A 14591-nucleotide genomic window follows, 5' to 3' on the forward strand; every position below is an offset into this window, starting at 1 on the left:
TGTCATACTGGGCTAGAAATATATTTAGGTCAAGCCTTGGATTTTTTGGGCCTCAACAATAGGTTAGAGATGATTTTGGGTTAAAAGTGAAATTATTTGGGTTTGACCCCATGTGGTTGAAGATGGCCTAATCGATGATTGCAAAAAAAATAATTATATATCGCGTGATGACTCTAGCTCAAACTTTTTAAAAAGAAATATATAATATTTACAACAAAAAGAAACGGAGATTCTCTAAAAGCATTTCCAGCAATGCAACCAAGGGGAGGGTTGGGGGGGGGGGGTTTGGGCCAAAATCTTGTTTCCAGCAGCAAAACACAGCCCGGGTAGATGGTGGGACCCAGCAAACTGGGCTGGCTCGAGCGCTGGCCCGAGTTTTACCATGACGTTAGCGTGCTACAGTGCTACATTCTATAATGCTACTACAGTCCACGTGTCGCACTCTGGGCTCTCCGATCAAATTTTTTTCTCCAATCCAACGGCAGCCAATTTTTGTGCAATAAAAAAAATGAAAAAAAATCGAAATGTTTTTAAAAAAATACCAAAAAATTACTTTTTTAAAAAAAAAATTATAAATACCAACCAATACTCTTCACTTTTAACACCAAATCCTCATACATTTTTTTTCTCCTTATACTATTATTTACTTTCTACTAATATTTTTTTCACTTTCAAGTTTTATTTTTCTCTATCATATTATATGGCTTTTTCTATTGAAACCGAAGAGGTATGGAGCATGATATCTTATCCGAAAATTTGAAATTTGAAATCGAAAATCTTATCCGAAAATATTATCCAAAGTAATTGTTTAAGTAAAAAAAGTTGTTAAAAAAACAAAAAAATGAATAGTATTTTCTATGGCAAAGGGCAACTGTTGAAAACACAGATTATTTTATATGGCAAGGGCAGCTACTATTCATGTGAATAGTAGCTGACATAACCCCCCTTGTCATGGCAAGGGACAAACTGCTGGAAGTGTTCTAATAAGTATTTCATGTTAAATATTGTTTACATATTTATAATCTCGACAGTTGAATTGAATATATATTGCATATTAAATCTGGCAACACTTTTAATGAATATAATCCAACGAACGATATTAGAAATATGTAATAAATTTTTAACTTAAATGTTTATAAAAAAATAATCCCAAAAAGAAATACTTTAGTCGACAAAATTATTGGTCAAATAAGTTCCCCGACTCCACCGAAAAAGGAAAAAGAGGCTGATGGCTTTTTGGACCCACAATGACGATGACTCTTGGATGAGGTGGCGAAGAAGCTACCTAGAATCATATATCCAAATTCCATTGCCATATCCCAAGATCAAGAATGCAAGATACTGCCACGTGTTTCAAAGAGCGCTGTTTACTACTTCACGTGGCCCAGCAATCCACCATTTGAATTTAGAAACGGGACCCACTGTCAATCAAAATAATCTTTATCCATTATCTCTACGACGAGTCCACAGCATATGAAATGATGCACCCCCACACACAGACCACAAATTCCCACCAAATCCTGTAGTTGTTTTTTAACCGTTTGGATTAAACTACCGACGACATATCGCACGGTCAGATAAGGGTCCAGACAACATGCTAGATTTTACAGCTGTTACAAAGTCCCACATTAGAAGTTCTCTTTTTCTCCCCTTTGAAAAACTCTCAACTTTCCCACCCGCGTGCTGTTTGCTTCTACTTTGAGCAATTTCTTTTCTTTTTCTCTCTCTCACTCTCTCAATTTTCAAATCCCAAATCTCAAGTCAAGAAGAAAATCCCAATTTTTTGTTTCTGGGTTTTGGTGGAAAGAATCCAAGGAGTTTCATCAATGGCAGAGGTTTTGAGCAAAACCAGTCTCTTCTCGTCTTGGCATCATCACAATCGTCAGAATCAAAGCATCTCTGTTTTCCCGAAGAGTTGTAATTACAATAAATCTGGGTCGTTTTGTTGCTCTCTGAAACTGAACCCAGAGATTTCATCACTTTCATTATCGACAAAGAGTGATTTTCATGGCAAAGGGTTTGCTCTTCAAGAGCATAGAGCCATGCCCAGCAGAGGGAATTTCCAATCCCAGGCTGCTTCTGTCGTTAATTCCCTGGTTGGTTTTTTCTTTTTTTTATATTTTTTTATTTTTTTTTTCCATCTTCTGATTTCTCGGCTGGGTTTCAATTTTTGTTTGTGTTTTTTTTTTCCTTGGTTGCTGATTTTTCCCCAAAATTAAATAGATAGTCAAAATTTTGATCTTGAAATTTCTGGGTTTTGTCCTTTTCCCTTAAAGTTTTGGTTTTTGGTTTGAATTTTCTTTCCTTAGTTTTGATTACTTCAAAAGTTGAAGAGCAGTTTATTGTGTTGTGTGGAATCAGCAGACGGGTCTTCGGTTTGGGAAAGCTCTTAAATGGTGGGAAAAGGGAAATCAACCCAACATGAAAGAGGTAACATCTGCACAGGACCTCGTGGATTCACTATCAAACGCTGGAGATAAGCTTGTGGTGGTTGATTTCTTCTCTCCTGGTTGTGGTGGCTGCAAAGCTCTTCATCCAAAGGTAGCTACTCACTCCTTTCTTTGCATTTGATCCTGTAAATAGCTAAGAAACCAATTCATATGACTGTTTGTTGATTATGGTTGTTCTGCTTTAATTGTGGCAGATATGTCAACTGGCAGAGATGAACCCAGATGTCCAATTCCTTCAGGTGAACTATGAGGAACACAAATCCATGTGTTATAGCCTTAATGTTCATGTGCTGCCCTTCTTCCGCTTCTACAGAGGTGCTCATGGTCGTCTATGCAGCTTTAGCTGTACAAATGCCACGGTTAGTATTTGCGTTCCTTTCTTTGTAATGAATCACTGATTATGTAATTGATTATCCATCAGTATCTGTTTGCTTATTGTTGAAAATATGTCTTTTTATGAACTGGATATATATTTTCTTTGTTTCCTGTATCAGACATGAAAAGTATTAATACTGCAATCTGTTGCTTTCTGATGAGTTGATTATTGACATCTAATCTATGTAATCCGGATTCAAATGGAATCTTTTTCACTTCCTAATAGTTAGTTGAATCTCATTTATTCCTTAGCTTGGATTTTTCTTTCTTTGGAAATTCGTGAGAACCCATTTACCTTCAAGCATTTTTTATCTTATCTCTCTCTGGATAATGTTTGTTGCTCTGATGCCATTACAAATAATGTATTCCATTGTTTAAGTTTGCATTTTCCCTGATTCTTGTTTTCTACATGATGCCATTGACTTCGCAGATCAAGAAATTTAGAGATGCCTTAGCCAAGCACAAGCCAGACCGCTGCAGCCTTGGGCCAACAAAAGGGTTGGAGGAGAAAGAGCTCCTGGCTCTTGCTGCTAATAAAGATATCTCATTTAACTACACACCTAAACCAGTTGAAGCTGTGCCTACGCCTGCAAAGGAAGTGATTGTATCTGAAGCGGCACCATCTCGTCTTAACTCGGAAGCTCTTCCTCTTCCATCAATGACAACCTCAAAGTCTGCTCAAGTGGTCACTGCTTGGAGATAACGTGGTTAGTTTTCACAATCCCTACGCTACCCTACCCCCTTGTAATGTACGGTTGTGTTTCTTCTTGATGATACATGCCAGAATGAAACACACATATATATATGTATAGTCAAGGTTAAGTGGATACCACTGTATGCATACTTACATATAGCCCTATAAAGTTGCAGGGCTTCGGATTTGGTTTTTGGGATCCAAGCCTGCAAGTATCTAGTAATTTTGAAGAGCAACCAATTGTATGATTGTTGGTCTGCTCCTATATCTCTTCTAGGAAGAGAAGCCACTTGTGAATGTAAAGAGCTTATTTTTCTCTTAACTGATGGAAGAACTTTTTTCTCCTCAGTGCTTTTTTTTTCCTTCTTATTGGAGTGTGGTATAACTGTATAAGTATTATATTTTGGGTTTGAATAGAGTGCTGGTTTTGCAATTTTAGTTGTTGCTAATGTTGAAGCGCATGTTGGTTTGAGTCATCAGGCTTAAAAAGCTGAAAGCACAGCAGCTGTTCAATGTCAACTTTCAATTTATAATTTACTGCAAGCAACATGCATATATAGAAAGTTAAATTAAGGATATGAAGTTTTGATTGCCCCATATATAGAAAAATTAGATGAAATGTTGATGATTTTAGACCCCGGGGGGGGGACCGTTGGCGACAAAAAGAGTTCATGTCCTTAATTTTCTTTAAAAAAAGGTTAGGTTACAAGTTCAGAGGGGCTAAACCTTCCAAACTTTATGGGTTAGTTGGGAAAAAGCAAGAGTTTCGAGAGAGTGCATGAACTACTTAAAGGAGGGTTGGAAGGATGCATGGAATTCAATTTGGGTGGATAAACTTTAGGCTTATTATCACAAAACGTCCCTAAAGTTTATGAAACTATCAGATTGCATCCTTAATGTTTTTTTTTGTCATTCGTGGTCCTCAAAATTAGCATGTATGATCACAAATGGTCCATGCCGTTAGGTTCCGTCAAAAACTCCGTTAGTTTGCTGACGTGGCATATATGTATATCACAAAACATCCTTAAGGTTCACACACCTATCACAAATGGTCCTTACAAAATTTTTTTAATTTAAAATTCATAAAATTTTTGTTTTCTTTTTAAAATTTATGAATTATAATTATTTTAAAATATATATTAAATTTTAAATACATGTGACACTATATTATTGTAGATGTGGGCTCCATATATATGCCACATCAACAAACTAATGAAGTTTTTAAAAATAATTTAAAATTCATAAAATTTAAAAATGAAAAAAAAACTAAAGGTTTAGGGTTCATAAATGGTCCTCAAGATTAAAATCCTTCTATAAATTGTTTTTTCATTTATAAATAATTTTAAAAAGAAAACCAAAATTTTATGAATTTTAATTTTTTTTAAAAAAAATTCGTAAGGACCATTTGTGATAAGTGTGTAAACCTCAGGGATGTTTTGTGATATATATGTATGCCACGATAGCAAACTAACAGAGTTTTTGACAGACCCTAATGTCAGGGACCATTTGTGATTGCACATACTAACTTTGAGGACCATAAGTGACACAAAAAAACATTAAGGATGCAATCTGATAGTTTCGTAAACCTCAGGGATGTTTTGTGATAATAAGCCTAAACTTTATAGAGATAAAGAAGAAAGATGGATAAGGTTGGTTGCTTGTGTCTGTGGGGGCATCGACGTGGCCTTCCTACTTTTATACATTCAAATTCAATAATGGATAAAGCCGAAATGCGGGCGCCGCGTGGGTTCCTGCCACAGAAAGATACGCATTCAAAAATACGAGCGAAAAAGGAGGTGGTCCTCTCCATCCTTTTTGCTAGGGCTTCACATGTGTCCACCAGGCAATGCCCATCAAAGAGATTTCGTATATTATCGTTTGAATCCCATTGTTTCAAACTTTGAAAGCGACCTCCAACCTGTTTCCGTTGTTTCTTACAATTTTTTCAGGGGCACACGTCAATACGCGTGAAGATATTAAATCAGATATTCCTGGTTTAAGATTAAGATTAAGGCGAAAATATCGCATAGTAAATATCCTGTTCCTGATTTGCATTATTTTGAAAGGCGAAAATTTATGTTATTTCTAATAATCAATTTACTTCTATCCGCATAAAATTTATAGCAGACCTGAATTAATAGGTGCGGGTATAAGAGCAGTTCTGCCCGAGTAGTTCCAGCAATGGATTGCAGCCCGGGCAGGACAGGACCCAAGTCCAGAGAAGTGCTTTCAGTGGGCCTTGCTTGACAAGGCAAGCTGTGGGACCCGCGAAACTGGGCCAGCCCACAAGCCAAACTAGCCCGACCTCTAGCCTGGGTTTGCTGACGTCAGCAACCTAAAAAAATTTAAAAAAAACTAAAATTTTTAGAATTTTTTAAAAATAAATACGTAGTCATATTCTTCAATTCCCACACCAAAACTCTACACAAATTCCTCTCATTATATCTTATGTGAATAGTGTTTGCCATGACAATGGATGGAAACACCACAACCTTTTGCAATGGTTGCCACTATTCATGTGAATAGTAACAGCTTTTGTCTTGCCTTTGCCCTTTGCCATAAATGGGTTGAAGTGCTCTAAGAGCAACTCCAGCCAGGGGCTAGCTTGAGCAAGAGGCCTCCTAGGCCCTCAATTTTGTTCTAGCGACCAAGGCTTGCCAGGTCAAGCGCTATGCTCCATCAGCCAGGGCAAGGCCCAAAGCAAGACTTGCCTTGGCAAGATGACTTAATGCTGACATCATTGTGACGTCAACATCCAATTTAAATAACAAAAAATTTGAAAAAAATGAAAAAAAAAAAAAAGAAGAAAATTTTCAGATTTTTTTAATTATAAATACCTAGCTATATTTTTCACTTTCCATACCAAAACTCTATACAAATTGCTCTCCTCATATTTCATGTAAATAGTGGTTGTTACCTTTGGGTTGTCATGGTAATGGATGGAAAATTAGCAAAAAAAATTGCTAGGGCAGATACTATTCATATGAATAGTAATAACCTTTACCTCCCATTGCCTTTTGTCATGACAAATAATTGGAAATGCCCTAAGCAAAGATTAAAACTTTGAGGATTTGTCAATGGGTCTAGCCCAATAAAAAAGAGCCGTAATTTAAAGAAATGATCGAGGATTTACTATTCAAACTTCACTATATTATTTTTCCGTGCTTTTGGAAGAGTGTGTTGAAACTTGTTGAATATGTGGTCCCTCGCAGTGCAAACATACTTACAACTGAGATGGAAGGCAGGGAGAGATAGAAAGCTGAACGGAGGGTGTGGGCACGAAGCAAATGGGCCAGCATTTAACCCAATATTCTTGAGCTTGTTCTTTCTGTCCTCCCTTTGCTGTAGATGCCCTGCATTGCATCTCCTTGTGTTTTGGATTGGATTTTTATTTTGTTTTCGTGAGTTATGTATTTGGGCTCTCTTGTAACTTTGTTTGGTAATGAATTATTTATTTCCTTCCACACAAAAAAAGAAAAAGTAAAAAAAGACAATCACTGGATCATTAGATGTGGGACAATTATATTTGATCCACAAAGTACTTCCCAGCATGGGCTGCTTCAAAGTCACAAGTACATGTCAAAAGAAGTACAGTGCAAGAGGAATATAATAAGGAAACAATACTAGAACAATATAAACAGATCTCATAAAACATAAGCAACCTCTAAACATGGCATTATTCTCCTACACGACACTGGTTTTTTATATTTTTCTTTGGAGAATTACAACAACATACATACATGATTAGTGTTTGAAACAGCATCTAAATTAAGAAAAGGAGCAAAACAGCTGGGTGGGAACTAGGAACCCATTTTTTGTGGCTTTGGTAAGAGAAGAATAACCAGATTCTTGACTTGAGAATATGACCTATTGGCTTTAGTTTTGAGTTCAGATTCCACATAAATTCTCATTCCCATATGCATAGAATCTTTAGAAACTTTTCCCTCCCCACAACTTTTTTCCGCAAGGAATAGCATTCCGTGGTCATTTCTCACTTTGTATTTCAGCCAGTGCCATCAGATATCGGTCTCATGCATGTGTGTGTGGTGTGGTGTGGTGTGGTCAAAAACTCACAACCAAACCTTCTTTCTACGCTTGTGTGTGTGAGCTTATGATTGACCAGCCCATAATTACATTATTATTTGATTCCCATATAAATATATATATATATATATATATATATGCCATGTTCTCCTTTTTAGCCAGAGCTTCTGGTCCTCCAAAGTAAATGGTATTAATATGAAATCCCATAAAAGGAAAATGCAAGTACAAATCAAGAACATCTTTCTACATGCTCTATTCTAAAGCAATAACGAATAATTTATAAATATTCATTGACATATATTTGATCTGAGGAGAGGTAGGTAAAACCAGTTAGTTTGATTTATCTTTGTTTAGTAAAAAACAAAGAAGAAAGAAAAACAAACCCCACCTCCCCCTAAGTAAGTATTCCATGCATGTTTAGGCAACATCATGGAAAAGGTAAGTACTTTAGTTGTACCATTATGGGAAAGATGGTGATGACTTTGTCCTCTTGAGAGACATGAAATGAAAGTTGTAACACTATGCTTATTCCATTTATGGGGGCCATGAAATAACCACTTTAAATGTTTTTTTTTTTTAAGAGTATCTCTAATCGCAATGTGAAATTGTCAAGTGGACATGAAATGACAAAAATTAAATGTTAAAGTCGCTCAAACCGAGTACTCAAATTCTACATGAATTTGAAGGCTATAAGAGATATAGAAAAAGAAAAGGAACAATGATAAGGAACAAGAAATGCAGCCTTCATTGACAACATGCCATGGTCACCAATGATAAGGAGCAAGAAGAAAAAAAACAGTAATTTCTGATCTATATACAATCTCCAACCTTGAACAGTCGATTGAAATGAAGGTTGACAACAGAATTAGTCTGGGGGCCGGCAATTAGCATATCGAAATTAATTAGTTGTAATTAATGGGAAGGCATATATCTATGCATATTATTCCAATGCACGTGGGTGGCAAGCTATTCTGGGATTCTACTTTAGCATGTTGCCTCAAGGCTTTCCCAAATTCAATACAATAATATTCCCACATATCAGAATCAGTTGATTTTCATGAAAAGGCCGACTGGAACTGACTTGAAGATCATGTATATATTGTTTTAGGTTAAAGTAGTAGTGGCAACGTTTGATGATCAATTATGTTGTTTAATTAGCTCTAGGAAATTAACATAGCCTTTCTATAAATTAATGACCTCTTACATATTCTATATACGAGCCCCTATTCGGGTACAAAATGGGGAACACATTCGCTCCAACTAACTTGACGAAGTCAATATTTACTAATAAAATATATCCTTATGGTACTCATAGCTTGGTCAAGATAATTATTTAATTAATTAATTGTGATCTATATCGTGCAGGTTTAATGGTGGTTTGGCAGATTTGGTCGCCATAACTTAATTATACGAATTTATTCTTGAATAGCTGTTGATCATATAGCCCATATTAATATTCTTTATTGTATTTTATACAGGTAGCGTTTAATTGCTGATTATCACCAGACCTAATTCCTTGAGCACAATGAAACAAAACAGCATAAGCATAATTCACATGCATGGCCTGTCAACTGCACAGCCTCCTGAATAATAAATCAGTTTATACTACATTTTATACACTTACAAAATTATCTTCACCTTAATTTTAAGGACTTTTCCACAAATAGCTCATTCTAACATGATATAATATGCAAAATTCTTTATAAAGCTTATTCGGAGAGAAACTCAAAATTAGCCACTTATTACTTTCTAATCGGTTTTAATGTGTTAAATTTTTTTAAGAACCAATTAGATACTGACAAGTGGCTAGTTTTGAATTTTTCTCTCCAAATAGGTTCTATAAGGATTTTTTTTCCGTATATTATTATGTCATGCTAAAATGGACTTATTTGTAGAAACCTATAATTGTAATTTGTAATTATCTTTAATGTATTAGGACCTTTATTACTATGATCATAGAAGAAATTCCGGGTAAATTCAAAGATGTAAATTTACAAGTGATATAAGACTAAAATAAGTACAATTATATGTTGAGTGACGTGAAAAGCACGCATAATTGTTGAGCTTGACACGTAGATAATCTTAAAAGACTGCAATTTTTTAAGCACTAGTACAACAAACCTTTCATTTTTCAAATATGAGGTATTCTCCCAACCTGAACAGTGGAGGTAAGCAGTGTAATTGACTATTTTGAATCATATTATTTAGTTTTTAGGGCACGACGACCTTGTCATGTGAGACGTCCATCAAATGCAGTGCAATGCAAGTATAGAAAGTAAAGTACAACCCAAAAATCTGCTCCTTTTTTCTTTCTTTTTTTCTTTTGCCTTTTGTGTTGGGTCCCGGCTGCTTAGGATTCGTCGGTGCGGGGCCGGCTGTTGCCAGTTGAAGAAAGAAAAAGGGAATTTGGGTCCCACCTTGTTATATATTTTATACTAATATACCTTGTGGGCTGAATAAGTACCAAACTTACTGAAGGAGACAAAATAGAATGTATTCCATATTCCATTCTTTGCCTTCATATAATCTCCAACTCCAAGGAGAGAGCATCTCATCTCATCCCATCTTTTTTTTTTTTTATATTTTATATTTTTTATAATTTTTTTTTGAAGTTTTTCTTGTTTTTATCTTATTCCAAAGTTTGAAGCTAGCTTAGGTGCTCCAGTCAACAGAATCTTCTTCCAGAATTCTCTAGAAATAACCAGTTAAATTAAAAGCCTTCTTTTGGGTCTCCATCTGCCCACTTTACTGGTATAGATAAACATTCATCATGCAAGTAAGGCCGGCCTCATTGTTTTACAAAAAAAAATAGTATCAATGCGATGTGCACATTGACAACTGAAGAAACAACTCCATGTGGCAAGTTCTCGTGATGCATCTCCATCTTATTTCTTTACTCAAAAACACATACACGCGCGTACGCATGCATGCTCGATGTCCCAAGAGTCAAGACCAAGGTGAAGGAAGGAAGGACAAGTACTGGTAAAGATATATGCAAATTCTAAGAATCTTCCATTGAGGACTTGAGGGTGAAGGGCGGCCTCTCAAGGCCATAGTGATAGTGGATTCCCCTCATCTAAAATGAGAGAATGAGATTCCCAGCTTTGGCATTGACAGGAGGACGAATGAATACGAATGCCAACATATAGAAATATATATATTATATAGAAAAACAAAAATTGGTGCAGGCATTTTACTTGTAGTGCTGCATAGGAATTCAAAAGGGTCTGTGGAATTAGAAGGGCAGGAGGACCCACAATTACAATAGGCGAAAAAAGAAAGTAACTATATAGCAAGGACAATATCTCTTTTCAAGTCGCTGTGAATATTGGATTGGTTGATCAGTTTTCAATTAAGATTCTATGCCTCACAAGCTTCCCTCATACCCCACCACCAATTTGCTTTATAAAGCCATCTTCAACACACCCTTTGGTTTGTGAGACATACACAGAGGGCAAAAGTGAGGAGAGAGAGCAAGCAAGAGCAGTTGTAGAAACTTCTAATCATCATCATCAAAGAAAATATAGGCACAATTAAGCAAGTTTTCAGCAAATTTCAGGTAACAACACAACAGATATTTATAGGTTTTTTTTATATTTAAAAAAAAAAAAAATCAGCTTTCACTCACCTCAAGATTAACTGATCAATTTAATTTACTTATTTGGGTTTTTATAGGCAGAATCTATAAGATGATGTACCATCATCAACACCACCATCAAAACCAACATCAACACCAACACCAACACCAACACCAAGGAAAGAACATCCACTCTTCTTCTTCTGCTTCTTCGAGGATGTCTATTCCTCCGGAAAGGCATTTGTATCTACAAGGTGATCAAAATGGTCCTGGAGATTCAGGACTTGTCCTCTCAACTGATGCCAAGCCAAGACTCAAATGGACGCCCGATCTCCACGAACGATTTATCGAAGCAGTTAACCAGCTAGGAGGAGCAGACAGTGAGTGTATATAATACTATTTGCATGAAATCAATTTACAAGGCATGCAATATAAACTGCCAGCTGATCATTATTCCAATGTTATGATATTTCCAATGCAGAGGCTACTCCTAAAACAGTAATGAAACTTATGGGGATTCCAGGCCTTACATTATACCACCTCAAGAGTCATCTTCAGGTACTTCCAACAAGTTTGTCAATTGGTCCCTATAAGCAATGGCTTTTAGTTTCTTTTATTCACTTTCTTTAAAAAGATGCAACAATGAAGTAATTCTTTCAATTCTTCATTTTCTTGATCAGAAAGCAAAAAAAGTGAAACTTCCTAATCCAATCATGTCTTATCCTCTGAAGTGTGAGATACAAGCAACTCCACCCTTTCATCTCACACTTTTGGGGTCTGGGGGTTAAGGGCTGGTTTCTCTTATTGTTTGACTACATATATGCTAACTTCTCACCCCCATTTTCTTTTTGGTCCAACAGAAGTACAGGCTTAGCAAGAATCTGCATGGACATGCTACAAGTGGGACCAGCAAAATTGGTAGGAAGACTAATCTGTTCCAGTCCTTTTAAGATACTTCCATTGTTTTACAGGAAATTTAGAATTTATTCAATGTTTGCACCATGCTATTGTATAGGTACAGTTCCAGTGGCAGCAGAGAGATTATCTGAAGCAAATGGAACCCACATGAGCAATATGAGTGCTGGACCACAAGCAAATAAGTAAGAACACAAATAGCTAGTCATTTACTATGTTTGTCTCTTTTTGTTTATCATTTGAGCATTGGACCCCACCCCAATGAGACTTACAATAACAATGGTATTCTGAATTGCAGAGGGTTACATATAAGTGAAACACTACAAATGCAAATTGAAGTGCAGAGAAGGCTACATGAACAGCTTGAGGTATGGCACCCTCTTAAACTGTTGATAGACAAAAGACCATAATGAAATGGATTTCCATCTTCTTTTTTGTTTTTCTAAACTTTTGACAAACGATAGGATATTTGCAAAACACAAGTTTGATGATTTGTTGTGAACCGAACCAGGTTCAGCGACACTTACAACTTCGTATAGAGGCTCAAGGAAAATACCTACAATCAGTGCTGGAGAAAGCCCAGGAGACACTAGGAAGACAGAACTTAGGTACAGTGGGACTCGAAGCTGCCAAAGTTCAACTCTCTGAACTGGTGTCCAAAGTATCCACCCAATGCTTGAACTCTGCCTTTACGGAGCTGAAAGAATTACAGGGATTGTGCCCCCAGCAAACACAAACAACCCAGCCCACCGATTGTTCAATGGAAAGCTGCCTGACGTCCTGCGAAGGATCTAAAAAGGACCAAGAGATACACAACAGTGCAATGGGGCTAAGAGCTAATTATAATGGCAGAGAGCTCCTGGATGAAAAAGAACCCATGCTACAGAAGACTGAGCTTAAGTGGTGTGAAGAACTAAAAGAGAATAACATGCTTCTTTCCTCCATAAGTAATGATGCAGCAAAAAGAATGTTTCCGGTGGAAAGAAGGTCAAGTGACTTATCCATGAGCATTGGATGTCAAGGAGAAAGATGGAACATTAACGGAAACTCTGAAGAAAGATTGAAAGGAAGAAGCACAGATGTCAGCTTTCTAGACCGTGCAAACAACCGGGCGGATTCAGCTAAAGCAGAGACTGAGAAAGTTTCTCGAGGATGTAGATCAGTCCCTTACTTTGCAGCAAAACTAGACCTAAATACTCATGATGATAACGATGCTCCTTCAAGTTGCAAACAGTTTGACTTGAATGGTTTTAGCTGGAGCTAAGAGGGCTTACAGTGAGTAAAGGGATAAAAACACTGCAATTTCAAGCTTCATTCCCAAAGGATAGAAAGCATGACAGCATGCTGCTCTCTCCTTCTGAGAGTTGGCCAATGGCCAAGGAACAAATTGTTCAAGCTGAAAGGAATAAGTTGCAGGACAAAGATAGAATGCTCTAATTTGGAATTACATAGCAAGTAGCTCAGGAAGATGTAATATCTTATATATGATTTAAGAATTCCAAGATTACAAGCAGAATGTCTTCTTGATCTCAAGTGCAGTAAGCTCTTATGTTCAACCACCAACTGACTGTATCAAGATGAGTTATGCAAATTCAACTAAAACCTTCGACATCAACACACAGTTTCTAGTTTTGTAATTCATTATTCATAAGGAAAAGAAGAAATAATTAACAAATAAAATAAAATAAAAGGAAGACAAAGTCTGACAAACAACATATAGATATAGAATAATTCCTGTACTTTTGACTTAAAAAATAATAAAAGTATTGTTTCTGTTGTGCATTGGTTTAAATATTTTTAGTGTACGTTATGAAAAATTAGAGTACTTTAACCTAATTACTTTCAAACTTGGTCGATCGGGGTGTCCTTCACTAGATAAATGAATGTATGTGTGGATGCTTACCCCTACGTTTTGGTGTAGCTCACGTTCAAATTGACACACTAAACCTTTAGTAGGTCCGTGGCTCGATGGGCAAGACTTGTCAATCCTATTGTCGCTCCAAATTACTTGCAGGTGAAGAAATCTTTTCCTTTCCTTCTTCCAATTCTAGTTAGTGACAATTTATTGATAGTTAGTGAACATTTACCCATCTGAACTTGTACGTTATTTTCAATTTGCTCCCTCAAATTTTTTTTTTTGAAAAATTAAGTACAAGAACTAATTTTTTTTTTCGCCAATTCCCCCCCTGTTATCTAAATCTCAACATTTCATACAATTTGCCATTAAATATGAGGGCCAATTAGTCATTTATATTTTAAAATAATTAAATGCTATAAAATAATATAATATGAATTTTAAAATGAAAAAAATCAATTTAAATAAACAGAGAGAGAGAGAGAGAGAGAATGGAGTTATATACCCATTCTTAGCAGTAGTGATATAGATAAACCCTATACCATTTAATTTCTATAAACAAACCCAAAAAAAAAAAAAAAACCCAAAAATTGACAGTTGGTCAAATTGAATTTAATTTTGATACCCCATTGAGTGTTTTGGGGGTTTTTTTTTTTTTTTTTTTTTTTTTTTTTTTTTAAA

At 36.0% G+C, this 14591-nt stretch overlaps 2 protein-coding genes across 3 annotated transcripts; both read left to right on the plus strand.

Annotated features, from left to right (window-relative positions):
* Window positions 1-1494: 1494 nt before the first annotated feature.
* LOC117633897 (thioredoxin-like 1-1, chloroplastic) lies at window positions 1495-3952 on the plus strand. 2 transcript variants are annotated; one of them, XM_034367737.1, is made up of 4 exons: window positions 1495-2096; window positions 2365-2541; window positions 2645-2809; window positions 3256-3952. In XM_034367737.1, the coding sequence occupies exons 1-4, from the start codon at window positions 1827-1829 to the stop codon at window positions 3526-3528; spliced, it is 885 nt and encodes a 294-aa protein (XP_034223628.1). In that variant the 5' UTR covers window positions 1495-1826; the 3' UTR covers window positions 3529-3952. The 2 variants fall into 2 exon arrangements, with proteins under 2 accessions (XP_034223628.1, XP_034223626.1); XM_034367735.1 differs by having other exon boundaries at window positions 1587-2096; window positions 2362-2541.
* Window positions 3953-11024: 7072 nt separating this feature from the next.
* LOC117635004 (myb-related protein 2) lies at window positions 11025-13707 on the plus strand. The gene is made up of 7 exons (XM_034369322.1): window positions 11025-11122; window positions 11239-11520; window positions 11622-11698; window positions 12001-12058; window positions 12156-12240; window positions 12354-12423; window positions 12567-13707. Exons 2-7 carry the CDS (start codon window positions 11253-11255, stop codon window positions 13317-13319), a joined length of 1311 nt encoding a protein of 436 aa, XP_034225213.1. The 5' UTR covers window positions 11025-11122; window positions 11239-11252; the 3' UTR covers window positions 13320-13707.
* The last annotated feature ends 884 nt before the right edge of the window (window positions 13708-14591 follow it).

The sequence above is a fragment of the Prunus dulcis genome, chromosome 7 (assembly GCF_902201215.1).
Source record: "Prunus dulcis chromosome 7, ALMONDv2, whole genome shotgun sequence".
NCBI lineage: Eukaryota > Viridiplantae > Streptophyta > Magnoliopsida > Rosales > Rosaceae > Prunus > Prunus dulcis.